Source organism: Mizuhopecten yessoensis, unplaced genomic scaffold (assembly GCF_002113885.1).
Source record: "Mizuhopecten yessoensis strain PY_sf001 unplaced genomic scaffold, ASM211388v2 scaffold5383, whole genome shotgun sequence".
NCBI lineage: Eukaryota > Metazoa > Mollusca > Bivalvia > Pectinida > Pectinidae > Mizuhopecten > Mizuhopecten yessoensis.
This window is the reverse complement of record NW_018406022.1, coordinates 10497-21021: the sequence shown is the minus strand read 5'-3', so window position 1 is coordinate 21021 and position 10525 is coordinate 10497. Positions and strand designations below refer to the sequence as shown.

The following is a 10525-nucleotide window of genomic DNA, read 5'->3' as shown; positions in this document are numbered from 1 at the left end:
CGTTTCGTGTAACGGAGTGCGTGTACCTGGGGTATTCCCGTTGGGGATTACCTTCCGGTATATCATTTAGACGTTTCTGATTGGTAAATATTTTTAGGATATGTTACCCTACCTGTACAGCACTCTACGCTCAGGAATGGGTCAGTATCGAGTGCAAATACTACATTGCACGTGTATTTCAAATACTACATGGCACGTGCATTGCAAGGCATACAATTAAATTTGGCTAAATAGCTGGGTGTTTTTGGTTATTGTAAATCAGTCTGGCAGAGGCTTACATGTAGCTGGCCGGCTCGTCTTTACCCTTCTTACGGGCAGGTATGTAGGAGTATATTTCGGCCTTAGACCTCAACATTATTCCGGGCTGGGTGGTATTTTCCCATTGTAGGCATGTTTGGGTAGAATTATCTCGGTGTTGATTTGGGATGGTTATTTTCCCGTTGTAGGCATGTTGTAATACATTATCGGGGTGTGTTTAAACTTATTCCCCGGGGTGGGATACCGGGTGGACATTTTGGAGAGGACATATTTTACACGGTATACTGTTTTAGTATGGACCGGTCGAGTGGTTGACGTGCTGTAGCATTGGGTATATCTATTCATCATGTTTAAATTTACTTCACTGTTTCGTTTGGTACATAATAAATTGTAGAACTTTATAAAACGTGTTGTCATTCATTGACCTGTAGCCAGCTGAAGTTAAGTCAAGACAGAACCACAGAGTTGACGAAAGAAAAATCACTATACGAGGGCAAAACTTTTACACAAATAACACTCATGATTTCAGCTTAATCGTACGGTTGAGAAGTAACTAGTTTCAAAACAACATAACTATGCCAAAAATTAACGTGTTCTCCTATTTTTTCACTGGTGATGATGCTCGGGCGCTCCCGATATTGCAAATAACAAGTAGTGTATGGTTGAGGAATTTATAATTTCAAAACACTGTCACTCCGCCAATAATTAACATATTATAACATTTTTGTCAGCATTGTGTTAGTAACACACACATCTTAACATATACAGGGTTTTTATTGACTTAACGATAAAGATGAAAGCCCGGGCGGTCCCGATGCTGCAAATAACACGCGTTATATGAGCTTCAGCGTAATGTAGCGAAGTATCTAAAGTTAGATCAGCATAAATCTTTTTATGATTAAGATATTTCTCATTCATTAAATAACCCGAGTAAAGTACTTAGATTAAATTAACTTTACAGGGTAACGCCCGGACAGTCCTAATATTGTAAATAACAAGTCATGCAGTGTTGGTTAATTTCAAATTACAATAACTTGGCTAATTATGAACATAATTTGACATTTTCTTCAGTTTTGTATTTTTCGTTCCTAAAGCTATAAGAATAAGTTGTTTCAGTACAGTTTACTACACAGGTGAAAGCCCGGGCGGTGTTTGTATTACAAATAACAAACGTCTCGCTCTACTCCAGTGGGTTGTTGCGATGTAACTAAGTTGAAATAACCATAACTTGGTCAAATTTAATGATTTTTTTCTTGATCACTACATTCATACTGTTACAAACAATGCAAAAAACACCATCATAATGATGCATAAGTGGAGACAAACGCCCGGGCGGTCAATGTATCACTACCGGGCTGTCCCGGACTGTGCCGGGCTCTACCGGGCTATGCCGGGCTCTACCGGGCTGTAATTATTAGTACCGCTCTGTCGGGCTGTAATTAAGATCACCCGCATCAAAAAGCTACAGATCTACTTCCGGGTAGGATAACTTCCTAACTGTGATAGCCAGGTAACAGTGAGGTACACACTACACAGCACGGTACCGGGTATCCGGACAGACCTTCGTCTTTATCATATCCTCATCCTCACATTCATCTAAATACTCGTCTTTGTTACGACTGGATTATAACAGGTTCAGAACATCATGGTCCTCTCACATCGGGCGACAGATTTGTGATTAATGTACACTACAGGTAAGGCATTTTAAACGCAATTAAAAAATGGCATCAAAATGGCATGTTTATATTCACAGACCGAGACAGAGGTACAACAACGTGGCAAAAAATACAACATTTGTGGAATATTGGATCAACTTAACATGCAATGTCACCGTTGTATTTTTAGCTCACTGAGCTTATGCCATACCGCAGCGTCCGTCCGTCAACTTTTCCTTTAAAACGCTACTTGTCCTGAACGGTCTAGTAGATTTTGGCCAAATTTGGGCAGAAGAATCCTTTGGGGAAGGGGAACACTTTTTGTATAAATGGTGGGTCTGGCCCCCAGGGGGCTGAGGGGCGGGACCCAATAGGGGAAATATAGCAAATTCTTTAAAATCCTTCTTATTCTGTAGGAATGAAAGGATTTGTTCCATATTTGGTCAGGAACATTCTTGGGGGAAGGGGAACACATTTTGTATAAATGGTGGGTCTAGCTCCCCAGGGGGCTGAGGGGCAGGGCCCAATAGGTGAAACATAGCAAATTCTTTAAAATCCTTCTTCTTCTGTAGGAATGAAAGGATTTGTTCCATATTTGGTCTGAAGCATCCTTGGGTGAAGGGGAACCAATTTTGTATAAACCATGGGTCTGATCCCCCAGGGGGCTGAGGGGCGGGGCCAAATAGGGAAAACATAGCAAATTATTTAAAATCCTTCTTATTCTGTAGGAATGAAAGGATTTGTTCCATATTTGGTTACAGTTGTGGGATCGCACAACGTTACACAATGTGCGATGTGTGCACGGTGTGTGGACGGTGTGTGCACGACGGGCGAACGATAAAAAGCTAGACGATCATTGCTTGTGCGCATGATGGACGGACGTTGTGCGATAACAATCGTGGTTGGTGTAAATTGAGGAATGCCTTAACAATTTATACGGTTTCCTATTTAAACATATAAACTTGATATTTACGTAGGTTTCTATAGTCTAGCAACATCTATAAACTTATCTTTCTGTCTATACATTCTTATATTTAGAAATTGTGTTTTCTGTGTTTTAAAAAACCCTTAATCGACACATGTAAAATTACAACACAATCCCGTATACAGGTAAACATAACCACTATGTACATGTACCTGGACCGTAGTTTTCTCCCCGCCTGGGGCACTTACGTAACTCGTCCAGTAAGGCCGGGTGTGTGAAAATCCAGGTGAAGGGGAGCTATAGGCAAACGAATGCAAATAACAAATACTATTCATTACGATCAAACGGTATCGCATATCAGCTCTGTGGGTCAGGCACTGGTCAGGTAAAACTCCGGAAACTCATCAAATTGTTATTTACCTGTTCTGTTACCTTGGAGCCAAACCCATTCTTGACAGCCTAACGGTCGCTGTAATACTGTGTAACACGCATTGTGAAATTGTATAATCTTGATTATTGTGATGAGAAATTACATATATACACAGTGTACATTATCTCAAACAAGCCTTCCGTATTTTTGTCATTCCGTAATTTTGATCTACAAATGATACCAAATCGCACAGTTGTGCGGAGAGAAGCGTACAACGGGGCGAACGATTGCCAAATCGCACAGTTGTGTGCACCATGTGTGGACGATGTGCGGACGGTGTGTGAACGATGTATGCACGGTGTGCGCACGCTATTTTTGGTGCGTTGTGCGGTCCCACAACTGTAAAAACATTTTTGGGTGAAGGGGAACAAATTTTGTATAAACGGTGGGTCTGGCCCCCCTGGGGGCTGAGGGGTGGGACCAAATAGGGGAAATATAGCAAATTCTTTAAAATCCTTCTTATTCCTTAGGAATGAAAGGATTTGTTCCACATTTGGTCAGAAGCATCCTTGGGTAAAGGGGAACCAATTTTGTATAAACGGTGTGTCTGCCCCCCCCCCCCCCCCCCCCCCCCCTGGGGGCTGAGGAGCGGGGCTCAATAGGGGAAATATAGCAAATTCTTTAAAATCCTTTTTCTGTAGGAATGAAAGGATTTGTTCTATATTTGGTCTGAAGCATCCTTGGATGAAGGGGAACCAATTTTGTATAAACCGTGGGTCTGTCCCCCCAGAAGCCTGAGGGGTGGGGCCCAATAGGGGAAACATAGCAAATTATTCTTTAAAATCCTTCTTCTTTAGGAATGAAAGGATTTGGTCCATATTTGGTGTAGAGCATCCTTGGGTAAAGGGGAACCAATTTTGTATAAACGGTGGGTGTGGCTTCCCTGGGACCTGAGGGACGGGGCCCAATAGGGGAAATAGAGGTAAAAACCTTTATAACCCTTCTTCTACCATAGTGACTAAGGGATTTTATCCTAATTTAATCTGGAGCATCCTTGGGCCAAGGGGACTCAATTTTGTATAAGCAGTGGGTGTCCCCCCTGGGGGCAGAAGGGAGGAGGGGCCCAATAGGGGAAACCTTTTTCATATTCTTCAAAATCCTTCTTCTTTTGTAGAAATGACAGGATTTTGTCCATATTTAGTATGAAGCATCCTTGGGTGAAGGGAAACCAACTTTGTATAAATAGTTCCCTAATAGTTCGCCCCAAAAAACCATAGCACCCCATCTAGCTCGCCCCAAAAATTGTATTTATGCAATGCATAAAGTAATTTATATTATTTGGTTAGTTTATGATATTTGTATTTGTTATATTTTGTTGGTTCCGGATGGAGGATAACTTACTGTTTTTTAAACTATTCCATCCCTATAGAAGTAGTCACGTGATGTTTTGGTGTACTAAAGTCACGTGACCTGTGCAGAATTTTTTTCCACGCTGACATTTTGAAAAATCTCCTTAAAAAATGAGTTACCCTCCTCCTCCTCCCCTAATTTGTATCCACCTTTATGTACTATTGTGTAAATATGTAATTGTTGCACATCTTTGTTCTTAATTTTGGTTCATTTGTTATACATCTTTTAATTACAATTGGCGTTTATTTTGAAGCAAGCCACATCTTTTTTGGTTCTTTGTACACCTTATTATAAAAATCGATACAAGATGTATACATATGTTCGATTTCTGGCATTTAGAATAAATGCTCATTTTCGACAATTAAAGTGTTTGTTATTTTATCAACAAAAAACATTGCAGAGTATAACCTGTGTGTGCTGTTGGATTTAGTACAGACTAAACACGATAATATAAAATATAATAACACCCCCCCCCCCCCTTCTAAAAGTAGGACCTTGCTTATTTTCCCATTATAACGTGATTGTGTTTACCGTGCTAAGGGGAATAACTCTTGTTTCGTGTATACAACGGAAAGGTCGGCGCATCAAATATATACACATATATTATTTTAGTTTTGCAAAGCCGGAATTGTAAAAGTGATATGTTTCCTTTAATGTTCGTTTTCAGTTTATGTTTCCATAAGATGTGACTTACGGAAATGCAGCATTGTGTACATTCTTTTATCATACACCGACGCGTGTGATTTTAAAATAAATAACAAATCCATGTTTTCATTTGTTGTATGTTAAGTGCTATTATAAAGAACATATTTCTTTTAGTTATGTGTGCACCTTGTCATCAAACTTTGATGCCTGTAGCTATTAAACAAAAACCAAAGCCATATATTGACGATCTGTAGTAAATAACTTATATCAGAGGGGCAATTATTTTCCTGGTTCCTTTACATTTTGTGTCGCCGCATTGGTGGTAGGTGTTATTAAAATAACAACGTTAGGAAAATTTATCCACAAAAATATTAAGTGATGTATTCTGTATTGTGTATATATCTTAATGTTATATTATGTTGTATCATTTGTTAAAATAAGTTGTTGTTGTTGTAAGTAATTAATAATTATCTGTCTCTATATATATATATATATATTTGTACAATAATATTCAAGTATATGTAAAAGATAATTAGATTATTTCCACGCTTGCCATAGATAGTTAACGCATCATATCTATAATATCTATGTTAGGCATGTATTTATATATTTAAGATGATATATATGTTTAAGATAATCAGATTATTCGAAACAAGAAATGTACTATTGATATTGACAAGGAAATAGTCACAGCTCTAAAATTAAAAGAGTTTCCTCCCAATAACTGCCTTTTATAGTTCAATATAGGTTCGTAGCGGTTGGGGCGATACAGATTTTTTGGGGCAATATAGCTTATGGGGCGAAACGGATTTTGAGGCGAAAAGAAATTTTGGGGCGATATGGTTGTCTAACTTGGGGCGAACTGCACTGAAAATTAGGGCGATGTGAAAAAAAAATTGGGGCGAACTGGTTTGGGGCGAACCTGACATTTGACAAGATCTTACAGTAACAGCTAAGGAATACGACTGGAAAAAACAGGTCACCCTAATGAGTGCCCAGCAGAGAAATGAGTATCTAGCGAGGTTTTCGCGTGCCTAGCAATTTGTTAAATCACTTTTGTAATTATTTTTTCAGATTTATACAGTAAATGCCATCACCTAACTATATACAGATTTATACAGTAAATGCCATCACCTAACTATATACATTATACAGTAAATGTCTGCTTGTGATCATGTACATCTTGTAGTAATAAATATAAACAGGAGATAAATACATTTAAGCAGTCTCAATGTAACAGTAAATGCAAAATAAATATAGAACAATAAAACACCTAATACTAATCTAACTGAGCACTCCTGCTACTGTATAATCGCTCAGAGCGTGTATATATACACACACACGGCCGATCGCTCGCTGACCTCTCGCTGACCTCTCGCTGCTGGCCACAGCAACACACACAGGTCTCGACCACACTACCTGTACTCTGGTGATAGCCCAGATAGCTCAGTACGGCCGATGTCTCGCTACAATGATAATTTGACACACTACCTGTACTCTGGCGATAGCCCGGATAGCTCAGTACGGCCGATGTCTCGCTACAATTATAATTTGACACACTACCTGTACTCTGGTGATAGCCTGGATAGCTCAGTACGGCCGATGTCTCGCTACAATGAAAATTTGACACACTACCTGTACTCTGGCGATAGCCCGGATAGCTCAGTACGGCCGATGTCTTGCTACAATGATAGCTCCACCACACTAACCTGTACTCTAGCGATAGCCTGGATAGCTCAGTACGGCCGATGTCTCGCTACAATCATAGCTCCACCACACTACCTGTACTCTGGCGATAGCCCGGATAGCTCAGTACGGCCAATGTCTTGCTACAATGATAGCTCCACCACACTAGCCTGTACTCTAGCGATAGCCTGGATAGCTCAGTACGGCCGATGTCTTGCTACAACGATACCTCCACCACACTAACCTGTACTCTGGCGATAGCCCGGATAGCTCAGTACGTCCGATGTCTTGCTACAACGATAGCTCCACCACCCTAACCTCTACTCTGGCGATAGCCCGGATAGCTCAGGACGGCCGATGTCTCGACAACACTACCTGTACGCGATCTGGCGATAGCCCGGATAGCTCAGTAGGCATATGGCCGATGTCTTGCTACAATGATAGCTCGGCACACTACCTGTACACCTTTACTGTACAATCTGTAGAACTCCTGTTGCTAACCTTGAGTTATTCTGACCCCTCGGTTATCCCTATAACTTCCTATATAGCAATCTAACGAGCTCTCACAGTGCCGTCTTGATTTATCAATGTAGCGGACCCAATTTAAAGCAACACAATACCTCACCCTTGTAAGGTATGATAGTTTCGTTTGAGTGATTGTAATGGGTAACAGTCTTATTCAGACATACCCCATTATTGAAAGCTCGCTCTCTAGTATATACTTACACCTAACAAGTGATGGTCTGCTCTCGTGTAACTTTCGACACAGAATGGCCTGGCTTATATACCTAAAGGCCCCGCTTCTACCTGTCAATCACCTAGGGATTGTCCGCATCACCTATGTGTTTTCAAGGTCACAGGGGTCAAGTATGTAAAAAAACACTTCTCCTAATAACAACAGGGCCTAGAATCATGATATTTGGCTGGTACTGTATGCAAGGTCACAGGGATCAAATATGTCAGAAACTTCAAATAACTTCTTCTAAAGAATGGAAAGACATAGAATCATTATGCTGGTAACTTCCTAGGACAAATCAAAACATAGTTTGCTGATAAAAATAACCTTGACCTGTCAAACGACATGATATTTGTCTGGAAGATTCCTGTGATTGAGCTGAAGAAAGTTCGGAATAAAAGTTATTTTGATTTCTATTCAAGGTCACAGGGGTCAAATATGTCAAATATGCCTAAGCGGCCTCGAGTTTGATTTAGGCAAGCAATTCATTTTTTATTCAACACTTCACACTAAAATGTTAAATGTAAAAAATTCCAGCAAAAACTTATGTTGATATTTTTACGGCAGTCTGTTAAGTGTTGGCTTGAAAGATATATTAAACAAACAATAACTTTACATCCTCACAACAAACAAACGATTACTTTACATCCTCACAACAAATAAATGATTACTTTACATCCTCACAATAAATAAACGATTACTTTACATCCTCACAACAAACAAACGATTACTTTACATCCTCACAATAAACAAACGATTACTTTACATCCTTACAATAAACAAACGATTACTTTAAATCCACACAATAAACAAACGATTGCTTTAAATCCACACAATAAACAAACGATTACTTTAAATCCACACAATAAGCAAACGATTACTTTACATCCTTACAATAAACAAACGATTACTTTAAATCCTCACAATAAACAAACGATTACTTTAAATCCACACAATAAACAAACGATTACTTTAAATCCACACAATAAACAAAGGATTACTTTAAATCCACACAATAAACAAAGGATTACTTTAAATCCACACAAGAAACAAACGATTACTTTACATCCTCACAATAAACAAACGATTACTTTCAATCCACACAATAAACAAACGATTACTTTACATCCTCACACTAAACAAATGATTACTGTACATCCTAACAATAAACCAACGATTACTTAACAATAAACAAACGATTACTTTACATCCTCGCAACAAACAAACGATTACTTAAATCCTTACAATAAACAAACGATTACTTTACATCCTTACAATAAATAAATGATTACTTTACATCCTCACAATAAACAAACGATTACTTTACATCCTTACAATAAACAAACGATTACTTTAAATCCTCACAATAAACAAACGATTACTGTATATCCTCACATTGAACAAACGATTACTTTACAATAAGCAAACGATTACTTTACATCCTCACAATAAACAAATGATTACTTTACATCCTCACAATAAACAAATGATTACTTTACATTCTTACAATAAACAAATGATTACTTAACATCCTTACAATAAACAAACGATTACTTTACATCCTTACAATAAACAAACGATTACTTAACATCCTTACAATAAACAAATGATTACTTTACATCCTTACCATAAACAAACGATTACTTTACATCCTCACAATAAATAAATGATCACTTTACATCCTCACACAAACGATTACTTTAAATCCCCACAATAAACAAACGATTACTTAACTTCCTTACAATAAACAAACAATTACTTTACAATAAGCAAACGATTACTTTACATCCTCACAATAAACAAACGATTACTTTACATCCTCATAATAAACAAATCATTACTTAACAATACACAAAATCCTGTCTTCTATACTTAATTAATAAAATGTTGTCAGAATTATGAGTGATACAGTTTTATATCTTTTTTCCCCAGAGTTCTCAATGAAACATGAGGTCTAGATAAGAACGTACAATCTTAGCAGGGAACACTAGATAACAAACCATCATTTGGCAGTGGATCTCTATAGCAGGTGTTATCATGGCCATGACAAAGGTGAAGAAACTTCAACAGTGGTGTAAACAAATGGTGGAGGGTTATCCTGAAGTCACAGTCACAGACATGACGTCATCATGGAAAAATGGACTGGCATTCTGTGCTATCATCCATCGGTTCAGGCCAGACCTCATGTGAGTACAGAGGTTCACACAGCTGTCACATTACTTAATATCACCTTAATGTCATATCACTTAATGTCACCTTAATGTCATATCACTTGATGTCATCTTAATGTCATACCACTTTATGTCATTATATTATATCATATCACTAAATGTCGCCTTAATATCATATCACTTAATGTCACCTTAATGTCATATCACTTAATGTCATCTTAATGGCATACCACTTTATGTCATTATATCATATCACTTAATGTCGCCTTAATATCATATCATTTAATGTCACCTTAATGTCATATCACTTAATGACATATCACTTAATGTCACCTTAATGTCATATCACTTAATGACATATCACTTTATGTCACCTTAATGTCATATCACTTAATGTCGCCTTAATATCATATCACTTAATGTCACCTTAATGTCATGTCACTTAATGACATATCACTTAATATCATCTTAATGTCATACCACTTTATATATTTGTTGTAAATGTCTAGTCAATTAATAAACTTACCCATGTAGTAACTGTTATATCATGATAAACAACAGATGTATTTGTTGTAAATGTCAGTCAGTTAAAAAAATTACCCATGTAGTAACTGTTATATCATGATAAACAACAGATGTATTTGTTGTAAATGTCAGTCAGTTAACAAA

The 10525-nt window shown here is 37.9% G+C and overlaps 1 protein-coding gene across 1 annotated transcript in view; it reads left to right on the top strand.

The window, feature by feature from the left end:
- Positions 1-1691: 1691 nt before the first annotated feature.
- The window catches only part of LOC110450627 (MICAL-like protein 2), a gene marked incomplete at its 3' end in the record, with an annotated part of 19054 nt that continues 10220 nt past the window's right edge, over positions 1692-10525 (top strand). Inside the window, exons 1-2 of the mRNA XM_021498244.1 lie at positions 1692-1768; positions 9618-9871. Coding sequence (XP_021353919.1) covers positions 9723-9871 — 149 coding nt within the window. The remainder of the gene's footprint in view (positions 1769-9617; positions 9872-10525) is intronic.